This window comes from Myiozetetes cayanensis, unplaced genomic scaffold (assembly GCF_022539395.1).
Source record: "Myiozetetes cayanensis isolate MyiCay16 unplaced genomic scaffold, myiCay2020 scf27, whole genome shotgun sequence".
Taxonomy (NCBI): Eukaryota; Metazoa; Chordata; class Aves; order Passeriformes; family Tyrannidae; genus Myiozetetes; species Myiozetetes cayanensis.
The window spans coordinates 2,292,293-2,318,846 of record NW_026087488.1 but is presented as its reverse complement, the minus strand read 5'-3'; the positions used below and the strand labels follow the sequence as shown (position 1 = coordinate 2,318,846).

General features: G+C 44.1%; 1 protein-coding gene across 9 annotated transcripts in view; it reads right to left on the bottom strand.

Annotated features, from left to right (window-relative positions):
• BCAS3 (BCAS3 microtubule associated cell migration factor) overlaps positions 1-26,554 on the bottom strand; it is a 302,017-nt gene that overhangs the window by 97,351 nt on the left and 178,112 nt on the right. The window contains exon 24 of one of the 9 annotated variants that reach the window (XM_050321868.1): positions 3,448-3,602. The exons of the other annotated variants lie outside the window; for them this stretch is intronic. Coding sequence (XP_050177825.1) covers positions 3,577-3,602 — 26 coding nt within the window. The 3' untranslated portion in view covers positions 3,448-3,576. Of the gene's footprint in view, positions 1-3,447; positions 3,603-26,554 lie in introns of those variants that run through there. 9 annotated transcript variants of the gene reach the window in all.

Genomic DNA, 26,554 nt, shown 5'->3' with positions numbered 1-26,554 from the left:
TTCTTGACAATGCACAGTTTAAATTCTGGTTCGGACCAGACCATGATTAAACGCTCCCACAATTTTTGAGCACATCACTTTTTTTTCCTGCCAGCTACTGAGATACAAAAGACATCTCCTGCAAACATATAACTAGTAAAAAAAAAAAAAAAAAAAGTGCAAGTAAAAGCCATTTAGGTTTCCAGCAAAGACATAAAAGCAAACCAGCTAATGGACATCCAGGGTAGTCAAATCACTTCTGCAAAATCCATTAGTTACTGAAAGTTCTGGAGGGCTCAGTTTTTACAGTGAAACCTGTAAAAACTCAGTATCCAGTTTCTCTGTTGGGACACTGAGGTGTGAAGATCCAAACGAGGCTGGAACTGAACTTGTATATTTGAACCTTTTGAACTCCATCTGCCCTTCATAAATTACTTTACCACCGGCTTTAACACGTTCCTGACCCACCGTGCAAGAGAAAGGAGGAATCACTGAAATAACTGGGAATGGGAGTAACTTTCTAACACTTGCAGTGGACTTTGCCTTGGTTTGAAAGACAAGCACCTATAACTGAACCAGGAGATGAGAAAAAAGCTTCCAGATAGGGCAGTGAAATAACATCTGTCCTCACACTGCGAAAACAAAGCAGCAGATCCCCAAACCCAAACCCAGCTGAAGTGGATGGAAAGGGCCCCGGTCAGGAACAGACAGTTGCATCTGGAAACACTGTCAGATGGAAGCAAATTCCACAGAACTCCCGACTGGGGCAAGAACTTCGTGCTGCATCTCAGGTGGGGCCGCGCTGGGCGGACACGGCCTTGTGATGCTGAGGGTCATCACCACACCCACAGGGACATTCCCCCTCCCAGGGAAGCTGAAACAGCTTAAAAACTCATCCAACTTCAAGATAATGACCATAAAGATTCTTCATTAATTCTGAGGTGCCTTAAACTGAAAAAAAAAAGAGATCCCAGCAAAGGAGGGAACCCAAGGGCAGCTCAGTAGCTCAGACACATTTCCTGCTCTCCGTGGACTGTGAGCAGGTTCCTCCTTGTTGGGTTTGAGCCTGCCAGCATGTTTATCAATAGACAGTCAATCACAGGGATTTAGGGGAAAAACTAAGGCTTTATTTGAAGCCCAGAAGAATGGAAAGGCCAGTTCCCAAATGAGACAGGACATTATCACGACCAAAACAACCTACAAAACAGGTATTCCTTTTTCCTACACCTTCCCAGCCTGCACCCAGAGCTGTGGGCAGGAACTCAGAACCCAAAGCCTCCACAGGAGCTCTTCAGCTCCTGTCCTGATTGCTTAAGGGATTTCTTTGGGTTCAGCAAAGCCACCCAATTTTCTTTTTTTCCATCTGAGATTTGTCATTTACAAACGAGGAAACTGCCCATCTTAGAGGAGAGCTATGAGAATGTGCTTTCAAGAGGTCAACTAATATAAAAATACTGCTTTTCCCTCTGGATTAAAATGTTATCATATTATATCTGGACACTGTATTTCAGTTTCTCTTTAAAATGATCTTGCTAAGCAGCAAAGGGACACAGCAGCTCCCATTTACAGGTCACCTCAGGTCTCCTGAACAAACTATGCCCCAGGGTTTTAGTGGAACTCAGGAATTCCAAAAGCAAAGCACATTGCCCTGAGTCCAAAAATCGCTTCTGATTCGCAGAATGACACAAATGTACGAGGCAAAAAAAAAAAAAAAAAAAGGATGTCTGATTATTTTTTGTAATGGATGGCTTTTAGATGGGCAGAACACACTTAGGCATTTCCTAAACCCCCAAAACGAGGGCTGGCCAACAATGGCCTTGTGTGAAGTGCTGCCTGCTTATCAAAAAGGCTCAGAAAAAGAGACTTTCAGGGGCTGAACTCTTGAGTTTTAACCCTGGCCAAGGAGTCAGCTGCTGCCCAGGCGTGTGCTCCCCGGAGCTGTGGGAAGGCAGCCTGCCCAAAGCGCCCGATGCCACCGCAACCCTTCCCACTGACGGAGCTGCGTCAAATTATTTGACATTTCAAAATCAAATGAATTATAAAGAGAGTTGACAAAGCTTTCTGACTTTCTTCCCATGAAGGTTCACATCACAGTTTGCCTGCTTAAGCCATAAGGAATAAGATACATGAAAATCTTACTGAACGTGTGCTTGCAATTTATTGAATTACCCCCTCCATTAATTATGGCCCCTAATGAGACGTTACAAGTGCCCATGTGGACAGCCCAAACCAGATGAATGAACACAGATGTCAGAAAAAATGATCACTAAAGATCAGGTAATTTAACCTGTTTTACTTCCCACTTGCACGAAGGGAAAACTTGTGGTTTTGCATTCCCTCTCCACCAGCACAGACTGGTGTTTTTTTTTTTCTTTTCCCTTGCTTCCCAGCTTGGAAACGAGCCATGGATCATTTACAGACCTCTGAGGTTTGGTGGAGCATTTTCTGAGGATCACTTTGGACCGTGGTACCACATTTCAGACCAGAGGGACGCGGGTACAAGCCTTTAAAAAACCAGGCCAACAGCCAGATGGGTCATCAATAATTTTTGTTTAAATATATTAGCAACATCATTTAAAATAATCCAAGTATCCCACCGTCATGCACAGGGATCTACAGTCATTGCATCTCATCAGCCACGAAGGACCTACATTTCTGACATTGAACAAACAGTAGACAAGGCACCAAACCCAAATCACAGCAGGCCCCTCTCCAAACCCCGTCCCAGCTGTCCCAGGAAGCAAAGGTATCCATATCCCAGCGGGTATCCCTTGGAGCTCACTGGCTTTGGACTCAGGAGCAGCAGCAATAGGTAAAAGCAGGGGCTGATCTCCTCTAAGAGCTCCGGGTTCATCTGCTGGGGGCCTCACAAAACAGCAGAGATCAGCCCTGCCTGATGCAAACGTTAAGTCATAACATTACATAACGTGCAGCAAAACATTAATTTACAGGCTTTTATCAAATCAGGCTTTTTGTTTGGTTGGTTGGTTGGGTTTTTTTTTCCTCTGCCACAACACTCCATCCACACAGCGAGGTGGCACGAATGAATCAAACCCTTTCACCAACGTTGCTGTGTGTCAGGCCCTTTTTTTGCTTTATATTTTGTTTTGCTGCTTGATAATCTTTCCAGCCCAGGAAAACCATGCTGCTGGTGAGGTACTAAATCACACCAAAAGAGCTAAGGTTTTTAGATGAAACAAGAAGCTGATTACACATGCACCGAGTATACCAGTCACTAAGCGTTTCTGGATTGCAGGGATAAGATACTCTCTTTGCTTATTACTGCCTCCTTGATCCAAAGAGATTTAAGCAACTGTTTTCAATTAGATGTTTTTAAGCTAGTAAAACTGCATCCATAAAGACATATTTATAGAACAACTTAAAACTAGAAGAATTAAAACGACTACAAAACTGATGAATTCCATTCCCCCACCAACCCCCCTCCCCCCACCCCAGAATCATTTACTGACCATTAACGAGCAAAAAGCACTGCAATTTTAGGAATTAATCCACTGTTGCAAAATTAAATCAGATACACTAGTAGGGATAATGACAAACTGGTGGCTCCAGCGTTGTCAGTTTGCGGGTGATACAAGTTCAAGTCGTCTGTGCTAGTGGCCACTCTGTTGGAACAAACATGAACATAAAAGGGAACATTAAAAGTGCAGCAGCACCAACTGAATCAATTCTGTCACTGAGGACGCAGCCTATAAGTGGCATAGGGTAAATATTGCATTTTAGAACTGATCTGGCCAGTTCTAAGGCTGTGAGACCTCAGAGCGCTGAAATAAAGCAAGGCACAGCCATGGAAGCAAACGAGAGAGAGACTATCCTTCACTTCCCTCTAAATTCCAGAGCACAGGAGCCTGGCAGCGTGGCTTTGCCACACATGACTTGCTTTCAGCCCCGGGAACCCATGACGAATATTCTGAGATCTGCAGGAACAAAACCGAGCTTTGAGAGTTTTCCACCCGACAGCTGCCTAAACAAAATTTGCCCAGAACACCCTGCAGCATGTGACCAGGAATCCTCGCAGGATGAGCCTCCTCATCTCTGCTCGCTGAAGAACACACAGCCAGGGCACTGCAGGGGCTTCCCCACCAGCTGCTCAGGCCTCTGCCAAAAGCAGGAGCATCACTGAGCAGCTGCTCAAGGACAGCTCAAATCTGTACCTGCCTGGCCCAGGTTGGAGGCAAAAAGCCTGGTGAGCAGACCCTGCTCCAGCCCTGCCTCCTCCTGCTGCAAAATCCACCTGAAGAAGCTCGAGGCAGCCTCAGTGTCATCTTCCCTACCAGCCCAATTTGTTCCTACCTCAGCACATCGTCATGAAAACACTTAAAAGCACATTAACAGCGGAGTGACTCTGAGATTCAAATACACCACTTAAACATACATATTTTATACATTTAATACCCTTCAGGATCAGGCCATAAATACAAATGGATATTACAAAGCACAAAGAGGAGTCTCAGCTCTCTCCTGCCACTGTGGCCTTGGCCTGGGCACCCTGGACCTGGGGTGGTGGGTGCTGTGCCCAGGACAGCCTGGCAGTCTCACTCCTAAAGCACAAGCCTTCACAGGGAAGCAAAAGGATATTTTATTTTTCCCCTTTTCTTTTTTCAATTAAGCCCCTGCAGCTCACATTTGCTTCATGTGCTGAAAAAGCACATGCTACATAAGGAAATTTTAGCAATTATTTGTGGTGAATTCACCTGTAGAGTTACACACAGGGTCTATTTTTAAGGAAACTCTTCAACCCTACAGCAAGGAATTTTCCCTTGCCTTATCCCCAGGCATATGGGATAAAACTGACTTGAGAATAAAGCAAAGGAGACAGAGAGAATTCAAGTAGTGACATCACCAGTGCAATCCTGGTTTCTGTTCCACGTTGTTAAAGAAAAGCTGCAGTTGGTGTGTTCACCCCTTAAATCTCTCTGTATTCATCCTGCACAGTCCAAACCTACCTGGATCCTCACACACCTACAGAAATCCCATTGTGCACCCAGATGAGCCACTGGATCATTCAGGCTGGAAAAGACCTCCAGGGTCACTGAGTCCAGCCAGAAGATCCATAACCACATGGGACACCCTTCTGAATGAATGTGACTCTGATTTCTGATTGATTTGGCTCTTGTTTACAAGATCCCGTTTACAACGTGTTAAGAAACAAGATTAAAGATAACACATTTTTGTTCCTGGGAAACTCAGGAATAACAAGGCCAACCCAATGCCTTTCATTGACCAAGTGTCTTTTTGCAGGGTAAAGGACGGCTCCTGTGAGAAAAAGTCACAGGACAGAACCAAAAGCCAAGTTTCATACAATTATATCCAAATTGGCAGAGCAAAACCACGAGATAGGAGTGAACATAAAAGCAAGTGAAATAACACGCAGCAAACAACCTTGCCTAAGGCACAACACTAATGCAAGACTAACTTCAAAGCAGCAACTGAACCAGCACAGGTGACAAAAAACAATCTGCATAATAATAAACTTCAACCAGCGCTGGCTCCTTCTCTTTGCCTTAAGTCGGGATCCAACCCAACAGAAAGGAGCAGCACGTGGATCATCCTGAGGTGCATTCTGACTGTGTGAGGTGGCACTTGGTGCTGCAGGATGAGAGGAGGGGGAGAAGGAGGAAAAAGGAGGGAGAAGGACTTTGAGCTCTCATTCCTGGTACACCAAAGCCTCCAGCAGCCACAGGTCTCAGGTCCACAAGCACCTCACCTGGGTGTTGTTATGTACAGATAAATAATGTTTGCAGTCTGAAACACTTCATGTGAGCACACAGCTGAGCATAAAGCTCTGCCTCTCCAAGGGTGCTGTCAAACAAACACTGCCACATTCTGTGATTCCAAATACGAGGTTAGTACATCCTAGAAACTTCTGGTTTGATAATAACCTCCGGAATTTCAAACAGAGAAATCCCAAGCAAGTTCTGCTCTTGCTCATAAAACACTTTTAACTATTTGTTAAACTTTTTTTTAAAATTTTATTTTGTACACTGAACAATGTATATAAACAAGATACAAGATTTTGACTACAAGTTTCCTCAAGCAAACGAGGCTGAGAGAAGTCCCCCACACCAGCAGCTTTATTCTGCCTATTTCTTTTTGTTTTGCTAATTGTAATTTATAATGAACCTCTTCCCCAGCAAGCTGACTCAGGGAAAAACCACTCTGAAAGGCATCAGCTACTGATGAATTGTTTTTATTAATTAAGTTAGAGAAACAAAAACCACAGTTGGTTTTCAGTGCTGCAACTCGCAGCAGAACCCACAAGTTTGGAGGCAGAAAGAAGTGTGAAAGTCAGAGCTCTGCTCTCCATTTACTGGGGGGGGGGGGGGCTGAAATTCCACAGACAAAGGGGTTTTCCTCTCCCTTAACCTAAAGATTTGGTCCTTTGAGCAGCTGCTTTGGACTTAAGAAAGCACCACAAAAGCCACTGCATTAAAAACTGAAATAATGGGTATTAGGCAGAAGTAGCTTTTCTAATACACCGATATTGGAGTGGTTCAGCTCGTGATGGGCTTTGCTGAGAGAGGAGTAGATGGAAGAACAGAGTTAAGAAAAGCATTTAATCCTGGTGAGTTCCAAAGACCTGCAGATTTTCCCTTTTAAGTTTTAGCAGCCAAGAGATTCAAGTTTTATTTTCACTCAGGATTTGAGGCCGAGGACACTGAGGAGAATCTCTGGATTTAGTACTTTTAACCAGCCAACAACCCCAGCTGCTCTCAGACCTGGGACATCACACCAAGGAAGGTGGGGTTCCCTTGCTGGCATTTCTCCCTTTAAACATGGAGCAACTCATAACTTTCAATAAAACTTTGGGACTCCCTTATTTAAGTCAGAATCCTCTTAGAGCAGTGATATTTTATATCACAAGCCCTATTTATAACCAGCCTCTACCTTTGGCCATCAGCTCTTCCTCTGCTTGCCCACTCTCCACCATTCTATCCAATCTCACACATCTTTTATGGAAAGGACCAAAATACCCTCAGATGTGCACATGCAATCAAACGGAAGTTTATTCACACAGTTAGGACATGCTTTTTCATGCACTGCTGGTTACTGGAAAGTTTAACTTTTGTTAGAGGATAGAAATAAAGCAAAACAGGAAAGTGGATATTTTTCTTACTTATTTCAAGTGTACATATTTTGGGTAATTTTATTTTTTCCCTGTGGCACAGAATAGAGACTCTTCTTGGAGTCTGTAATAGCCCTCAGCGTGTTTTCCACCAAGAATGCAAAAAAGAAACACTTTTTCTGAAGAAGTCATGGAAACTGGTAAATTGAAGACACAAGCCCTCATTGAAAACTTGTAATTTTTTAATTAAATTTACATGTCAGTGGATCTTTTGAGCTTGGCCTGTTATGTTTTTTATAATGTACGTTTCCCGTGCTCTTTTCCCATGGGTATTTCTGCACTATTTCTAAACTGGGATTACTCAAGTTGAAGTGTGATAAAGGGCACATTATAGTTATATTAAGCAAAATGGGGAGGAGAAAGCTTTTCCATAGTCCAAAGAAAGCTGTGCCCAGAGCCTCATTTCTGGTAACAAGCAGAGCAAGGCAACCAGTCAGCTAGAAAGTGCTGCCATCAAATCAACGCTTTGTCTCGAGAAGGAGCGATTTATTCCACCCTGCTTTGTTTTCAGCTAAAAAAAAAAAAAAAAAAAAAGGTTGTTTTCTCCCCAAAATCGTTAAGTCCTGCTCTGGGGTATCATGGAAAACATGTTGTGAGCTCCTTGTTGTGCACTGGTGTCAGTTGTACGATTCCTCTTCGGAAGGGCTGGTGGGGAAGGGGGGATTTGCGAAGGCGCTTCGAGTTCCTGGCTCATCGCTCCGCTCCTCCCAGCGGCTTCGCGGCCGCCTCGTTGCTCTTCACAGCTCCCCCCAAAGATGCAGCAACTTGCACGGTGTCCACAGGGCCTGGCCCAAATCAGGAGGGCTTGTCAACAGGGCTGCAGCCTCCGAGACAGGCAGCAGCTGGATGGGGAAGGGAAGGGAAGGCAGGAAAGGAGGGCACGTCAGCTCAGAGCGGCAGAAGAGGTTTTTCACGGCAGCTATTTGCAACCCTCCAAGGAGCTACAGAGGCTGCCCATTAAAACCCTGTTAAAACACTTCTGATGTTGTCAGCAGTGGAGGGCTGAAAGAGCACAGTGATCACTGAGATACTATCTGCCTCAAGCAGTTCACTGGTACTGTCAATAATATGAGCAAGAAGGTACAAGATGAGCAACAACCTAATTCCTGCATCAAAATTTCATAAACTCCCTCGGCTGGTAAACACTGGAGATGTGGGCAAACACAGGCCAGCCAATAAACCACCCAGAAAAGATGACCTCTGGTCTGGCATCTTTCCCGAAAGCTTTGAACCTGTAAGTTAATTTACACTTTGAAAGCAAGGCAGTGGAATGGCAAGGAGAAAGCAGGAGGCATGAGGTGATGGCTCTCCCATCAGTGCTCCCGAGCTGCTCCTCAGCTTCACCCCAAGGATAAACCACAGCACCACTTTCAGGCACATGCCCTTCCAAAGAGCCCACACTGTAGTTTCTCCCCACTGTTCTCTGCTTTGGTTTTTGACTGATTTTCAGTGGCAATTCCTTGGGGTAGTTTTTGCAAGTTTAGTCCTACCAGGCAGGAAAATTTGCCCTTTCTTGAGGAGAGCAGTGCCTTGTTAGAAAATAGACCTTCTGATGTGCCAGGGTACTAAAACTGTGAGTAATGACAGCAGAATCATCTACTTCTCTGCTACTCTGTGCTCATGAGTAAGTACTACTCACAGTGAATAATGGCTGGAGAAAACAGGGCCAAGGTGAAGAGTTATTTATAATAGAGTAGCCAATGAGTAAGCGCTTAGTTATGAATTTACTGCTCTGGCCACAATTTCATGAGAAAATGAACAGAGCCAGCTTTTGGTTTTCCAGTTTTAAAAGCTATACACCCACTAAAAAGTAGTAAAAATAATTCAGGGAGGGTTGGGGTGGTTATTTATAAAGCAGCTACGACAGAGATCGTGTGCACCTCTGGTTAAGTGCACGAGAATCAGGGATGCTTTAGTTCCTCAGATGCCTCCTCAGGATGGCTGTGGCAGGCAGGGAAAGTCCTAGATGTGTGTTAAACCAGATGCTTCCCCCTTTTCACTCAATAAATATCCACTGCAGAGGGCCAAAAGCCAGAGCTCGCTGGGAATGAGGCAAAGAATTGGACTGGCATTGCTCAGTCCTGGCTTTGGGGGTCACAATATCCTGCTTTTTAATAGGAAGGGATTGTGCTGCTAAATGTCTCAAGAAACTTCTGCCAGGTGCTCCCTGGACCTGCAGAGATGCTTAGGAATAGTTTGTAATTGTTTCTGCCAGCCCAGAATGAAGCAGAAGGTACTGCTAGAAATGCATTATTTTCACCCAATGTAGTAGTAATAGTGATAATAATAATAATATTATTATATTTGGGCATATAAAAAAAACTGATCAGGGAAATACTGGGGGCAACAGGATCGAGCACACCACTCTCCTGAATTTCCTATAGGGAAACACATGATGTCCCAGTACATCCTGCAGAATAAATGGGTATTTTCCAACTCCCACACTACAGGTCACAACTTACTGGAGCTAATTTGGATTCTTATCCGCTGAAGTTCGGATGGCAAGACACCTGGGCTTGGCACTGCACATCTGAAGGCTGGTTTATAGAAAGGGTCCCTGGTTTTTACCCCACAAGGACATATGGCTCAGATTTGGGATGGAAGCAGACACCTGGAAAACCAGGAGTAACGATTCCACAGGCCTGCAATTTAATTCTGAGCTGTAAACACAGGAGGGATGGCTTCCCAGGGAATCTTTAAACCAACTGCTAGCTTTACTATCTGTTGTGCTTTCAGTTTGGAGAGTGCAAAGTATGTATTTTCACCTTGACACACAAAAAAACCAATCTCTTCCATCTTTCTTTGGGGAGCTGGTTGTTTTGGGTCTGCTGAGCCCGTTGCAACCAGCCAAGCTTCCCCTTGGACAAGGGGGAATCCTAAAAGCCTAATTGGGTACTTTTACAAATCCTAAGTATCTTGTACACTTTTATAAAGTTGTCTTTTCCCCCTCTCCTTTATCTAAAGGAAAGTTAAAACCATTCAGGGTTAGAAAGAAGGAGTATCAAGAGCAATGACAGTCTTTACTCCCCTGCTCTCAGTTAAATACCTGCCTTTGTACAACTGTTCCCCTTCTTTTATGAGCTAAATATTGTGGCACCAGAGCACGAGGAATAAAATTACAACCATTTGAGATGAGTGTAACTTTCACAAGAGTCAGATATCCCCAACAACCCGAGAGTCAATAACCCAGCACAAATTAACTCTGGCAAATAATAGGTGTGTTGACCCTAAATTCATGAGGCAATAAAACCTACCAACAGCCCGTTGTTTTTAAAATACTCAGGCACTTCTCACAGACAATATAGTTTTTGTTTGGGAGCAAGAAGATCATTAATTAGGAAAGCTTTTAAAAGAAGTTTTATTATCATTAGCAAGAACTAATGGGAAAATAAATTAACTTACAACATCTGACACCAAGTTTGGAAGGAAAGGCACTAAAATGCTAGATCTGCCTAACCCACACATGTCCCAGGGCCTGTGCCCCATGGACCCCCTTCTCCACAGATTTCCATAACCACAACAACAACAAAAAATTAGATTTCCTCCGTTTCTTATTGCATTTTGTGTTGGAGCTGCTGCCAACACGGATCTGTCGGATGGTGCAGCCACAGCGATATAATCTGAACCAACTCTGTTCACCTCTTCAACTCCACCACAACGAAAACACACTCAGAAACTCAACACAACAGTCTGTCCTTCCAGCTCTGCTTATTTCTCTGAGAGCTTTCTAAGAGCAGCAGAGCTCAGGTAGAGTCGTCCTGTTGTGTGAATTCTTATTCCTCGAAGGAAAGCAAATTTTCTAAATATTTTGAGGTTCTGTTTAAAAAAGAATTTTGAAACAGCACACCACGAAAGGTGGCCTGAAATATTTTATGGCTTTGGGGAAAATCCTGTTTTCCCCTTTTCCCCTGGATGCTTGCTCAGAGACGCCACAATGTCTGTCAAACAATCATTGCATACGAAGGAGAGCCTGTAATGACACCGTCCATTATTTCAACCACGTCAGCTAAGGAATTATGAAAGATTTATACCTCCCTCAACTTAAAATTATTTAGCAAATGTCACACAGCACAGCAAAAAAACCGTGGTCACATTATTGAGAGGGCAGCAGAGCTCTCAAACTGATGCCCAGTAGACTCTGCAAGGGAAGTGTTTATATGGCCATAAAACCCTACAGTGACAAAACACGTGGGTTTTTTCTGTTTTTCTAGGCAGAAAGAAAATATAGAATTTAAACATCATCCAATTTAAAAAAGGAAGCTGCAGAGAAAGCAAAATTAAACATTAATAACAGCTATAAAATTTTGGAAAACGAAGGGAGACAATTAAAATGCCCTTGCAACTGCAGCAGCTCGGTACACCAACCCCGTGTCCCTGCCTGATTCAAGCAGATGAGGCACTTCCCTCTTCCTCCAAGCCTTCCTCCTATGAGAAGTCAAGTAATTCACCTTGCCAGGGGAAGAAATTTTCCCCTTCGATACCTTTACACTTGAGTAGGGCAGAACCACCCGAAACGCTGATGGAAGGCCCAGGGGGGCAGAGCCTCGCCCAGACCACCTTAAATCCACCCCCAGGCAGGGCCGGACACCCCCTCGATGCACCAGGGCCCAGCGTCCTCCTGCTGGGCTGCAGCTCCTCCCCAGCAAACACGAAGGGAAGATTCACGCTCAGCTGCTTGATGGGAACTGACGTGGCATCTCCAGAGAGAGAGGAACTTCGGATGTCAGGCAGGTTAGCATAGGGCAAGCAGACGGTCAATAAAATATTCAATAAAGTACTCTGATATGATAGATCTAATACTGTGGAAAAAGCCAGAAGTCCCTTTTTTTTTGGTAAGAAAATGAGTTTAAAATGGTCTGTACAATATTAACCTCCTAAAGCTTGAGAACAATTGTGGTTGGGTTTTGAACTTGTTAGAGAAGGTAAGAACAAATAAAGGCTCGTGTAGCACAAGATACTCTTCTGGGGACAGACAATTCAGAATTGGGTAATTCAAAACAAGGGCACTACTCTAATTTACTGAATCTCTCCAAAATAATTTTACAGCTAGTTTCTAATTATTACAAAAAAAAAAAAAAAAAAAATAATATCTACTGATCACCTAATCCACATGATGCTCAGGAAAACAGGCACAGACCTCACCCAGTCTGGATCCCAGCTGAGATTCCATCAGGACTGGAATTCCAGGGCCAGCTTCTCTCCTCCCCACCTGATCTAACCTGCTGCTCAATTTTCCAGAGGAGAATTCCTACCAGATTTCCCCTCTGAGCAACTTGCCCTTGCCAGCTCTTTCATGCCCTGCTGTCAGTGACTCCTCCACTTCTGCCCCCAGGAGGGGTTGGCAGGAAAGCCCCGGAGGGATCAGGGAAGCAGCCGGCCCTGTGCAGGGAATCCCTGCAATCACTCTAATGAAGCTAAACCTTGGAGTTTACATAAAGGGAAAATTAAATCAAGCACTGGAGTGGATTGGAAAGAAATGCACCAGGAGATGGATAAAGTTAATCACGTTTAGTGGGGGCTAATGGTGACCTACTCAGGGCCTGCCTTGGAGATCCCTTGGACTTGCTGTAAGTTTTATTATGTGGGAACACAGAGCACAGGGGGCTGCAGCAGCTGCCCTGAATTCCTGCAGTGCTTTATGTGTGCAGACTGCAGGGCAAGCACCACTTCATCCCTGCAGCATTGCCGCCAGAGATCACGGATGGGGATGCTGCAAAAGCAGGGCTCTGGATCGTGGCTCCTTGAACTCTTGGCCCTGTCCTCCAAACCCTGCAGACAACGAGATGTTCTGCAGGTAAGGCAGGGACAAAAAAATCCTTCACCTCAGTAAAACAGTGAGAGCAAAATTTCATCCTGACATTATATCACAGAAGCACTGAGGTTGGAAAACCCGCTAAGACCAGGATCAGCCACACACACCCCCAGTCTCCTGATGGAGGAGCAAAAGATTAGGATATGAATCTGTCAAGTTTGGAATGTTTTTTTCTGTATGAGCTCTGTTAAATCACTGAAGACAACAACGCTTCAGTATGTTCTGAGAATAGCTCATTTGTCCTTTATTTCAGTGTCACAGAAAAGATTATTTGCAACTATTCACTTCCTTACAAAATATTCAGATTCCTCAATGAAAAGCGTTTCCCACATTGTGGAACCACCCACACAGCCCCATTTGAACGTGAATGAAAAGCTCTGCTTGATGCTGCTGAATATATTAACCTCTCCCAGATCCCCAGCCCTGGTGAGCCACCCTTCTCCTGCATCCACGAGGAACAGCATGGAACACAAGCAGGATTCTGTTGATTATGGACAAATAAAGACAACAAAGGCATCAGATGATTATGACTGAAACATCAAAATCTGCTTCATTTCTGGCAAACTGACCCCAAATTGGAGCTTGCTAGGAATTAACTGTAATGTGTAACAGGCCATAATTAGTAATGGGATATGAAAATTTTCCCCTTTACTTTGGGCTGCTGGTGTCAGCTTTGCCCAGTTTTAACTCAATCAGAAGCCATTCCCAGTTAATGACCAGTTAGTGGTCAGTGTGAAACAGCCTCGTGGTTGAAGTCCCTTCCCTAATCACACGTACCACCACTGTGACAACGAGCACTCACGACAGCAACCCCAAACCAAATTACTGAGGGAACATCCACTCCAATCCTTTCTGCCTTCTTAAGAAAAGTGCAACTTGCCTTTTAGAACCACCTTGACACCCCATCAAACTCCTGTGTGACACCCCAGGTGAGGACAGGAGGGGTAGGATCCCGCTCCCAGTGCAGGACCTGCTGCCACAGAGGAGGGCACGTGTGGAGGCAGGACACTTGTGAGGTACAAGGACCTCAGGTCGAGCAGTGCTGGAGAAGTGACAACTCTAAACCAGCAAACCCTCCCATCTACTAGTTCATATCTACTGAGCAGCTTTAAACCTGAGCAACAGCTCTGGCTGAGTCCTCTCCTGCAGGAGCCCCTGTGTGTAACCAGGGGACAGCAGGGGACAGCTCCCCACAGACCCTCAAACGCTCTGAGCTCCACCAACACCAACACGTGCTGCCAAGAGCCAGCCCACGAGCCTGGCACCTCCCCAGCAAACACGAGCATGAATTACCAGGATGGGTCCACCCAGAGGGTTCAAATTACCCCAACACCCCGGACAATCCCCTTTGCAACTGGACCAGAACACGCTGCAGTTCCCCCCTTGCTCTGAGCGCGACGTCACTCGTTCATCAGCCTGTTCAATCCCGCACCTCTCCCCCGGTTTTCCTCATTTCCCGACCCACACGTCCCTGCACCGCGAATCCCAACGAGGTGAGCGAGGCTTAGGCCAAGGGATCACTTTTCCCTCCCCGTCATCTCATCCCGTTTCACTGGGAAATCTGACCCTCCCATCTGTCCCTCCCTCCTGGCCCCATCTGGTGACACTCGCACAGCCCGGCTCCTTTAAGAGCTCACTGAAAGACATGTCAGAGCACTGGAGAAATTCAGAGGGTGAGGGGGGGAAGGAAAAAAAAAAAGGAAAGAGAAAGAAAGAAAGAGTTGCTCTTCTTTGAGAGCTGGCTGGAGTGGAGAGCTATCTTCATAAATAGACAGGAAACAGAAAAGACTAATGTTGGGCAGATGACAGATCCCTGAATTCAGTTAACTGGCCTTCAAGATATGAACTGTTCTATTAAACATAGAGGCATTATGTTGGTCATCCACTTTAAGCCCAAGAGTGATTAAAATGCTGGCAGAAAATAAAAACTGGCTATTGAAGAGCCTGCCCCGAGGTCCTAATTTCAAATCAAATTTTACAGCGCCGCACAGGAACAATGGCAGCCCAGTACTCCAAGTCTTCTTTTTGTCACTTTGTACAAAGAAACCCCCTCAAACTCTCTCAAAGAACAATGGCCCCTCTAGATTCGCAACTACGCCAAGAATGGGCTCAAACCATACAAAAACACATTTTAAAAATACATTTTACACTGCCCTTGACATTTGAGATAAATAGAAGCCAATGCATTGAAATTCCAAGTATTTTTTATATCCCTTTCACAATGTGAATTTTTTATTTTCTCCAGTCTACTTGATCTTTGACATTCTGGCCTCTGCAAGGGAAGGACACAGCAGAGCAGTCAAAGAAATTAATTATGCAGATAATTGCATTTTATTAAAATGATTACTGTAGCAGGGAACGCACCAAACGCCAGCGACACGAACCTGGCCCCCTGAAGAAACCAGGAGGACACAAACAGTTCATTTTTAATTGAAAAACTTCTCAGCTATTAACATTTAATTATCTGTTACCGATATATGGCACTAGTTCAATTAGCATTTTTCTGTGTGTCAGGTTGGCTTTTCAGTCAACCCCCCTTTTTTAAAGTTCCTCTGAGCTGCTGCAGGTTCCCCCCTTCCCTACAGCCCGAGTTTATTTGAGTTTGGCAGCTTGGATACAGCCAGTTGTTTCCTAGTGAACAGCACACAGGACCATATGTTTCAACATTCAAGCAATTCAGAATCAGAGGTATAATTCTGAGTGTCCTCAGCAGAAACTGTACATTAAATGCCCAAAGGATCTGAGCCCTACAAGAGATCCAGCCTTTTTCAGCACTTTTCCCATAGCAACAAAACCACTCCACACCACTTATATCATCCCCCAGAACCACAAGCATGTGGAGAGAGTGGTGAGGTGGCTGCAGCCAGGGCTTGGTGTCCTCAGCACCAAGGGACAAGCAAGTACAGCGTTTTCCCTTTCTCTTTCCTGCACCTCTTTCCCACCAGGATTCATCCCAGATTGCTTCCGAAACACGCCCACGGTCAGGACTTGTACCTGGCTTCTTGATATGTGGCCACCTACTTTATAAGAAGACATTAATCAATAATTTCTTAGGGCCAAGCATGCTGTTTGTGTCCTTCCCTTCATTTCTGGGATGATGAACATCTCCAGAACTACGGATTTAAACTCAGGCACAGCCAAGGCACGCGATGCCCTCGTGCCGCTTTGTCCACCCTGCTTCTCCTGGCATGAGGTCACACAGCTGCCAAGCTGCACAAGAATATCCTAAAAGTAGGTTCAGGGAAAGGAAAAAACCCAAAAGATCCTGAGAAGGCAACAAAAAAAAGCATCAGCTCCATCAGTGAATCTGTTAGAAGTGCTCCCTGTCTGCACCACAATAATTTCACCTGCAACAGAACCAGGACGAGAACGGCAATAGAAGATTGAAATTTAGGGATTTTTCCTGCTGAGAGGACAAGCAGAAACCAGGAAACTCAGCAGTTCATCAAATACCCTCAAGAATTTGAGTGAGGGCTTGTTCCTGTGCCGGCCCTGCCCACGGTCCCCCCGGAGTCACACGCAACATTCCGGATCACGAGCTGACCACGGGGTCGCAGCTCCTGATCCTCAGGCACACCAACCCCACACTCCACATTTCCCACTTTCACCCCCTTCTAAACCCCTTTTCTGAGCTCGTGCTGCGTAACAGTCACTTATTATTCAAATTTTCACACCAAACTGAAAGGGGAAATGTTTTTTTCCCAGAGTGGGAATGTGCCGTGTGGGATGCAGGGATGCAGGACTGCCCTGCTCCAGCAGCCTGAGCCTCTGTGGGGCTGTAACCACTCAACGTGACTCTTATTTTCCTTCTTTTATTTTTTCCATCCCATATATGTAAGGAAACTGAAGAAAATGTTCATTTACTTGAATTTACTTAATTACATTAATTAAATACTCATTTACTTCAGTATTCCAACTCATTTCTTTCCAGCTTTCACTTTAACACCATCATTAAATAACAAATATTATGTGAATAATTATAATTCCTAGACACAAAGTGTTTTTAAAGTGTTTTCCCTCAGTATCTAAAGGTTGTTTTCCTTTGGTGAAGGTTCTGTCTCTTGTTTTGACTCGGTACCCTGGCACAGAAATTCCCTTGAATGCCTGAGTGATTCCGAGCGATTACAACAAGCAAACAAACCCTCCAGAAATAATTCCATTTGTGGGTATTTCCTTTAACAGCATTAATAATCTAATGCATTTAAAAGGAAGATTTAGAATTCTAATTCACTTGTATTTCACAGGATTAAAAATGCAATAAATGTAATATAGCCACGGGATAGAAACACAACCAGAGCACGGAGCTGTTTTGACAATATCCATTCCTGTTGTGCAGGAGTTCAGTGTCAACACCTTTGTAGGTCATTGAAATTTTCCTCTGTCAGTCTGTAACATCCAAGGAAAATACTTATTGCTCAGATAGGTCTGAAAATACACATTCAGTGGGATCCAGCTCCAAGAACAGACTGAGCAGGACAAAACCAAGAAAAGCTTTGGAAACAGATTTAAATCTGATCCCCAGTCCTGAGTGACCTGCACACCTCATAGAAGGCACGACCTTCTCTGAATTCCTTTACCTCTTGTATCATCAATTGCCAATTTTCAACAAGGAGTTCAATAAACCAGCTGATTTTATTTCTGCACTCTGAAATATCACAGACAAGTGATTATTTCAGAATAAAGAACACTGGAAGGGACTTCCTGTAGGCAGCATTTTTAAGGGAAACAATAAACACATTAAATAAATGTATTTTTTAGAAGGAAAGAGAGAAGGGAGAGAAAATCCCACTCCTGGCAGCACCAGATACCTGGGCACGAGGAGCCCCACATGCCCTTCTCCAAGAATCCCAGGTTATTCTTATCTCCTCTTTTCCCCTAGAAATTCCACCCTGACCCTGAGAAACTGTCATCAAAACAAGGCCATTTCCATGAAACATATCTCCACTGCGAAAACATGCAAGCAAAACATTCCCATCCCATTCTAATTTTAATTTGTGCTAACTTTCAATGCAAAGAACAGGCACAGCTGCCTGATTTCCTCCTCCAGAGAGTCCCAAGTTTCAAGTTCCCTGCCCAAAATATGAAATTAAATCTATGGGATTTTTAAGGCACACGAGGCAAATTAGCATTTAGGAAAATTAAGCTTTAATGAAATAAAATGCTGCTTAAATATCACTGGGCTCTCTGGCTATGTCTAATGGCAAGAGTACTAAATAAAGCCCTTATAAGAAAAGAAAAAAAAAAAGCACACTGAGGGAAAATAGGGCTGTTATTTTTAACACTGATAATTTTGTTTAAAAGAAGATTCCTTCCTGTGTTTCATCATTTTACGTTATAGTCTATTATAGAAACTGATGTGGGAAAAAAAAGTTCAGAAAAATCCAGGCCAGGAATATTATGGAAAAAAAAGAACCACCAAATGTAAAGGTCCTGTAATATTTGGTATCTTCAGATTTTTCTGCACTGGTTCACATGACCCCCCCATTTATTTTTAGAAAGGCAGCAATTCCCACTTGGACACGGTGCAATACCTTGTACCCGAATGCTGCTTTGCACAAATAAACCATAGAAAGTGTTGACTTAAAAATAAAACACTGGAAAAGGAGAAAGTTTTGGGGTTTCTTTCCCCCCCTCCCCCCTGCGAAAATTTCCGGAAAAGCTGTAAACAAAGGCAGGTTTGGCTCGGTGGTCGAGTGGCTCCGTTGAGCTGTTGAGGATGGAGAACATATCAAACCTCACAGAGTGAGGAAATGTTTGTAAAACAGTTAGTAAATCACAGGCAGCGAGGTCACCGCGTTTAACAGCGGGAGGGACACTTTGCCAAGAGCCCAGCTGTGAAAGGGCGGATACACACACGGGCTCCTCGCTCTTCACGGCCCAAATTTCCTTTAAAGAATGAAATAAATCTCTTGGAAGGCAGGGAAAAGGTACAGGATTGCAAACTGAGCTGCTCTGCCAGGGGGACACGCTCATCCATCGGGTAATTCCAACCCGGTCCTGTCCTCATCACAGCTGTGAGAGCATCAGGGAACTCTGCTTTCAGTGGAAGGATTTCCCTACAGATTGATACCTTTTATCTCAGGGGATGGAGTTTAAAATTGCAGCTCTAAATTCACACGCAGAAACAACCCCCAAAACCTGACCTCTCCCAGAGAGAAGTCAGATTCACCAGAAGGTGAATGATACACCCACCTTTAAACACAGACACCACAAACCCCTGTGTGAGCAGTGAGAGTGCAATTCATCTGATGCCAAAATCAAACAAACAAACAAACAACCCAGGAATGGTTATTTCAAGGAGAAAAGTTGTCATGAAATCACTTCAGAGCAGGGAGAGATTTACCAAGTGACTCACCTGCTACCGTAGGACCCAAACCCCGCGTCACGGCGCTGGCAGGGGATGCAGAGGAAGCACTTAAGCACATACTTGACTCCAACTCCTCACATGTTTGAAGTTAAGCATGGATTTAAGTGCTCTGCTGGACTGGGGCCTATATGCTAGGACAACCATGAGAAAAAAAACAAAACAACCACCTTCCAAATTTCTTATACATCACACCCCTACTGAAATGCTAGGGTTTAAATGACAGCTCAGCAGGGGCTTTTCAAGTGTCCTGTCCCTCTGTTTGCCACGTTATGAGACCACAGGATGAGGAATTAGGGAGGAAAAACTTGGTCTGCAGGGATGGAAGCAGTTTTTGCTTTTTGGGAAGAGCCCATGGGGCACTTCTCCTTCCTTTAGGTGGCAGAAAAGGGACACTGTAGTTGGTAGGGAAGAGATTAAATAAGGAATAATTTGCTTAATGTCTGTTAAATGTAGGTATGAACTCCAGCACAAAGCCACTTAATTTTAATACCAAAGTTAAATATCTTCTTGCTTCATACTGGAGAAAAAAGCAGGAATAAATATTCAACTGGGGGAGGGGGGCAGTTTTCTCTTTTACATTATCTTCTGCTTTGTACTATAAATCCTCTCTTTTTGTCTCTCTCTCTTTTCTTTATAAAGCAAAAGTTTCAGTTAAAGTGCCCCCTGAACCCAAACTCAACCTGTTTTGGACAAACCCACAGTGTGGTTAAAACAGTTCTCCCCATCACTGACCCAACCAAACCCCGGGGCCTGAAGTGATTTTTGCCTGTTTTGGGGGGTTGCTCAACAGCTAAAGATGGAAACTTTGGAAATGAAACTCCAACTGCCTTTAAAAATGCACTTCAAGTCCTGCTCTGAGCCATGGCTGGGCCACCACCAAGGGCCACTGGGCCACCCTGCAAGCAAGCCCAGCTTTGCCAGCAGGCTCCAGGGCAGGTGAGCATTTTGAGCTCAGTTCAAGGAAAAGGAAGGAAGGAAAGGACTTTAACCTGCACTGAAGTTATTATTTTCGCTGGTTTTGCTGCTTCAGACCCAAAGATGACTAAGCAAGGAAAAATATTCACAGTATAAATTTCATACAGAGAAGCACTAAAGAATAATTAAGGAGTGAAGTTCAATTTATAGGGGACTTGCAAGGATCAAGTAAGTTAACCCCAAATAATAAAAACTGAGGCAAACTCTGTGTATATGACATGGCAAAGCACTAATTCTTCTGACACTACATTTACAGAAAGAGGAGTTTCTGTATGATATTTAACAAGAACTCTACAATCAGTGCAAAGGGAGGAAGAGGACATTTATCCTGAAGGCAAATAACTGGAAAACACTAAGACCAGAGGTTAGCTTAGTACTACATAAACCTGAGAGTGACTTAAAACAATTAAGCCACAGTAGTGCAACTTCAGTGATTTCACCTGGCTCTGTTTTAAGACGAGAGACTCTCTCCTAAATGGAAAATCCTACAGGGAACTGATGGACCTGACTATTAATTAACCAGTCCTGTGTGCTGAGCATTTCCATTTGGTTAATCTTCTGGAAAGGAATTACTGTTTCATTTTATGAATTCTTCTTCTTTGCTCATTCCACGAAGCTTTCGACATGTCTGCTACTGCAGGGTTTGTTTTCCAGCCTTTTCTTCTGCTCTGGCCCTTCCTGTTCAGGTTCTGTTCAGTTCTATGGATCAGTTGAGCAGTTCAATGAGATTAAATCAACAATATGTCTTAAGCTGCCAGTACATAAGTTAAATTTTACCTCCCTTAATCCATCTTATGTGCTCCAGAATTGTGCTCCAAGTACCAGAGATATTAATTAACAGACAACACATGTACTATTTTATTACTGAAATTGCTAAGGAAAGCTCTTGCTGCCTAACATCATTTTGCCACCTCTTGTTTAACACACAACCCTTCCTTCCACTTCTGCATCCAAGGCATTCTTGTGCCTCTCCTGTCCCCAAGACACTCAGGGACTATCCCAACCAGCCCATCTTAGCCTGCAGGAATCGGAATTTGCTTATTTGTTACCAGTGGAGCTAAAACTGTCCTGAAAGGCGCCTCAGAAGGGACTGGTGGAGCTCAGACATTCCCATGAAGCGCTGTTGTTACAGATGGTGGCTGCTCCTGGAGGAGAAGCCCACGGATCACGCCGTGGAAGCCGCGTTCCCATCCCAGCTCCGCCTTTCCCCTGGCTTGGCCTCAGGGAACGTTTCCCTGCTCGCTGCTCTGAGCACCACGTTTGTCACAGGGAAAAACAAACAGGCTCCTTTAGGTTTTGCAAGGTAGGTTGTGTGCCCTGAAAGAGAAGTTGATTTGACCTGGATTCTGGACTCGAAATTATTCAAGCACATCCCATGGATGTTACCGGTCTCGGTCACTTCCTACCAGTCACTTCATGGAATGCACTTGAAGCACTTTAAATTTTCTCTCACTCTGCTTTCTGCTTCTATCAAACGCTGCAAAGTAACAAATTTACAATAGTTTTGTCACTGCTGATCCAACTATCATTATTTGTGAGGGTTTCCAGCAGCAAACTGCCACCCTTCAGCATTATTCCTGCACATACTAAGCTTTATACAGCTCTTTAATTTTTGTTGAATCATTATTTTGTACACACAGGCATCCTTTAATGCAAATGTCTTAATGACTACTTTGGAGTCTCAGTGCAATGCATGCCTCAGTCTTTTAACTTGATACACCATCCCCATCTACTGCTTTAAACTCCTTGTCCCATCCAGACTACGCAGAGCCCATGCAGTGCTCTTTATTTTGCTGAGTCCTGTTTCACAGAAACTAAGCAAGCTGGCACTTTGGAAAATTAACTCTGTCAAGGCAGAAGTCTAGTAAAAAGTCTAGAGACTTTTAGAGTCTTCTAAAGAAGAAATGAGGCTGCTTGGCTTTGATGTTACCCTGTTCTCTCTCTCCCTCCAGTGCTGGAGCTCAGCTCAACCATCCCCCTCTGACATAACTCCTGACACCTGCTCTTCAAAACCCCACTTCAGAAAGACAAGAGTTAAGAGGAAAAATTCAGCTAGCAACTGAATGGGGTTTATTAATATGTCTATTAATCCTCCTGTCAACTGTTTCTGGAGCTGGAACCTCCCTAAAGTATCCTGCTTTTTATATCCTGATTTTTACACACGCTCTTTCAAGCTGGAAAAGTCTCAAGGCATATTTTTCATTAAAAAGAAGCCAAATGACCGTATCTGAGTAAAAATGTAGACCCCCTTCTTCAGTAAATGCCCCCCTAATCGGACCCTGCAAAGCCACTTTGACTTCCCAAATACCCTGGGTGCACATTTCTATTTAAAACCAGCCCTCCTGCACCAGCGCCGGGGCCGCCCTTATCTCTGGAGGAGATTGCTGGCCCTGCACAGGCTGCTTGGTGTTTCCAATTTCCTTATATAACAAGGCTCCAATGTGGGGAGGAAGTGGGCAGATACTGAGAAATCAGGGCGGATAAAAAGCACTAGACCCGTAACCTCCGAGGTCAGGAGGTTATGACTGCAGGGCCCAACAGTAAGGTGGAAGGATGTGTTCAGGTAGTTTTAAATTACCTTGTTTTACTGGCCTTTTCCAAGAGGGAAAGAGATAAGATCAAATTCAGAAGATTGATATCACCTACATGAATATATACATGCAGCCAACACAGGCTTTACTTCTTATTTCCAACTGTAAGTAGTTTGAATATTCAGAGGTTGAAAAACCTCTCTCCAGCAATGTAGCTGTGATTTCACATTTAGAAGAGCTCAGTGTTGACCAGCTACCCAGGAACTCTTTTAGTCTCCCTGCAAATAACTATGACAGAACCAAAAGATGAATTTGTGTGACCATAAGTTGGTTTTCAAAGGCTGAGAGGTGTGGGGACACCTGTGACCAACTGCAAATGGAAAACAGAGCTTTAGCCACATGTGAGTGATTTTATGTGCAGCAGAAAGGACAGAAATCCTCTCCCCAGGTATGAAGAAGGGGTGAAATCCCAGTTTTTAACTTTAATGCTCAAGTGATGACTTCATGATTGTCAAAGAGCTGACACCACTGGTCAGGATGGCAGGAAACAAAAGTAACACTAATGATCACAAAATACCATTGGCAAGTGTGGAAGAAGTTCCCTGACATCACCACATGGATGGCAAGGATGCTGAAGGAAAGAATGTTTAAAGGCTCATGGCTCCCTAAGTTTCTGCTTTGACTTGCCTGTGCTAAGAGCACACTTGGAGTAAAAGAAATCACACAAAGAACAAAGTGTATCTGCTTGTTAGAACTCAAGGAGACCCAACCAGCAACTTCTTTGTCTCTCCTTCCATCGGATCTGACTCTACGAACACTCAGAAGACACGAAGCGAGCACAAATCTTCACATGATTCTTCAATCTGCCTACAAATGACCATGACATTGCACATAAACTATCCTATGGAATATATCTGCTTCCCTTTCCAAGAGCTAAGGAGTGTATCAGACACCGTGATAAACACACAAAACCGAGCGTGAATACCAATAAATGCGAGCCTTCCGCCTCGGAAACTCCTCACTTATTTGATTAAGTTAGGTGAAAAACAGAGCAGTCATGCTTGTAGCTTTTCTTCCTCTTTCCTTCCCTCCACTCTCTTTATTCCTAATGCGAATCGGAAGTCTATGTGGAGCAGCCTGGCTAGCCCCGCTCTAACCTCCCCATCTGGAAGGGAACTAACCAGCCTTGGGGCTACTTCCAACCCTTCCCAGCTGTTGGCTTTGGGTTTTTTGTTTTTGCGGGCTTGAGAAAGCATATTTATATAAATGATTGCCATATCCTTTGCCAGCTGTTGACCCCGCTCCGGGCCCGGCCGGGGCATGGTTTTCATTTTGGGAGCCGCGCAGCGGGGCTGACCCTGCCGGCGCTCCACGCCCTGCCACCGGCCCCACGCGCTCCCCGGCGGGACAATGGGTGCCCAGTGCTGCTTCCCTCCGGCCTCAAGTCACACAGCCCCGAGCTGGAAGCTGGAAGGGCTTAGGAAAAATAAATGATGAGATTCCCAGCGCCGGCCGGAGCCTTCCTGTCCCCGGCAGAAGCGCTCGGCGAGTTCAGACCCCGCTCGAGTTTAGCAGAAAAGGTTAAGGAAAACACACAGGGGAAAAAAAAAAAAGGCATTTTCGCCCTTCTGTTTGGGAGCAGAAAGTTTCCTGAGCTGAACTGTCAAAACATTCCTGGGCTGTTTTTGTAGACTGGGTTTTCCTCCGGTGGAACCGCGAGCTGATGGATCTTCACTAGAGTGCTCGAAAAGAACTGCAGCTAAATAATCAGCTAAACTGATACTAACTAATACTACTGCTACTACTAAACCATAACATCTCCTCTAATGATTTCAAACTTGCACATCAAGTGCATCTGAGCAGGAGAACCACTGGGTGTGTCTCCCAAAGCACTGCTCTGCCTACGATGCACATCCCCAGCACCTGTAGCATTGCTGGAATGAAACGGGTTTGAGCTATAGCAAAGAAATCCTCTGGAAAAGGGGGATTCTCCTGACAAACCCTTCTGAAGCACCAGCAGCCGCTCACCTTGGCTGGTACCTCATTAACCAGCACTGCTGAAGTTAAATGGGACACGGGCAATGAACTCCATCCAGCCCTTACAACTTTCATAAGCATTATCAGGTTTTTTGATAATAAGTCGAGGTGGCACATGTGTTCTGTTTAGTATGCAGAAGAGCCTCATTTTATTCTCAATGCACAGATTTAATTAAAAATAAATTTACTGTTAACGCTTAAAGTGGTGCCAAGATTATCCAAACAGAAGGTTTATGATACTTAATAATTGATAAGGGGAGGGAAATTCACAGATTGCAAGTGATTATTATTTAGTAGGTCTGTTTGCAAAGGTGAAAGTGGCATTACAGCCAGCCAAAAGGAAAAAAACCCAGCCCTTTATCATTTGTATGATTAGAAATATCTGAATTTAGCAAACACTTTGTAGAAGCCTTTGGACTGAAACCAATTACAGACCCCGACTACTTCAGATAATATTGAAAGTATTCAAAGTGCTTTCTCAAACATCAGATTCAATACAATTCTACACAAGGGATGGGTTATTTTATCTCTTTTTTTTTTTTTTTTTAATTTGGGCACATGTTGGAGATCAGCTTCTTTAAGGCCGGGATTCTCCGCTTGGATTTCAGACCAGCTTTAGCACAATGTGCCAGAAATTTCCGCAAGTGCTGAGAGAATTAACTGATGGGATCTTTGAAGCCTCTCTATCCCAGATTAACTAATGCAAAATCTGTGAAATCGCAGTTCAATCTTCTTTTTTTTTCCTGGCTAGATGTGTTTGCAGTGGTTGGGATGACAAGATGCTCCCAAGCCATCTGGCTCCTCGCACAGGATTTGATTCGGAAAATTAATAGTAACACCATTGGTGTGCACATATTGCATCAGTCCAGACACGTAGGCCTGTTACACAACCCCACGCCGAGGTTTTGTAATTCCCCCCACAGGTTACACGCTGAAAACACTGATGTTTGCCTGGGAAAAGCTTTCCAGAAAATCACGGGAGTAACGAGGGAGCAATTCCACTGAACCCTGAGCTGTCCCGCTCACCCCTCGCTCCCTCATTTCACGGGGGAAAGCTGGACTTGGAGCACTCCCCGCAGAACAAAAAGGGGAAAAAAATATTTTTCTACTTTCATGTATTATGCAAATATAATGTCTATAAATAATGCAGCCCCCTGCTTTCAATAAGTGCTATCTCGCACGTATCAGCCGAGGAATTAAATCCTTCTTTTAGGGCTATCACACTCCAGATATTTTCATGGATGAGCAAAAAAGCTCTGGTAGAGGCAGGTTGCAACTTTTATTTACAAACCAAATTCTGAACATCCAAACAACAGGACTGGGGGAATTTAAAGGCAGTTTTAAGACAACTTTTTTTTTTTTTTTAGTGTAATTCAAAACCCCCCTGATTCTATTTGAAAAAAAAAAAAGCTTTTTGGCAAAACTGCTGCCTCCCAGAACAAGACTTCGGGTTGGAAGAAACTTGCATAAATTATCCATGTTAGATAAATTGTGTATTAAAATGTTACTTCAAAAGATTCTTTTAGTTTGGTTCAAGCTGAACATCTTACTATATTTTACATAATTCAAAGCTTATTCCCATTAAAATTCATTAGATCTGTGTATTCAAATCCTCAAGGTACCTTCGGAAACACTAAGCTCGTGTTTAGCTGCAACTGTGAATCTCCAGCCTCCTTTAAGGGTTTCTAAAGAGGGTTTTTCTGGTGCTG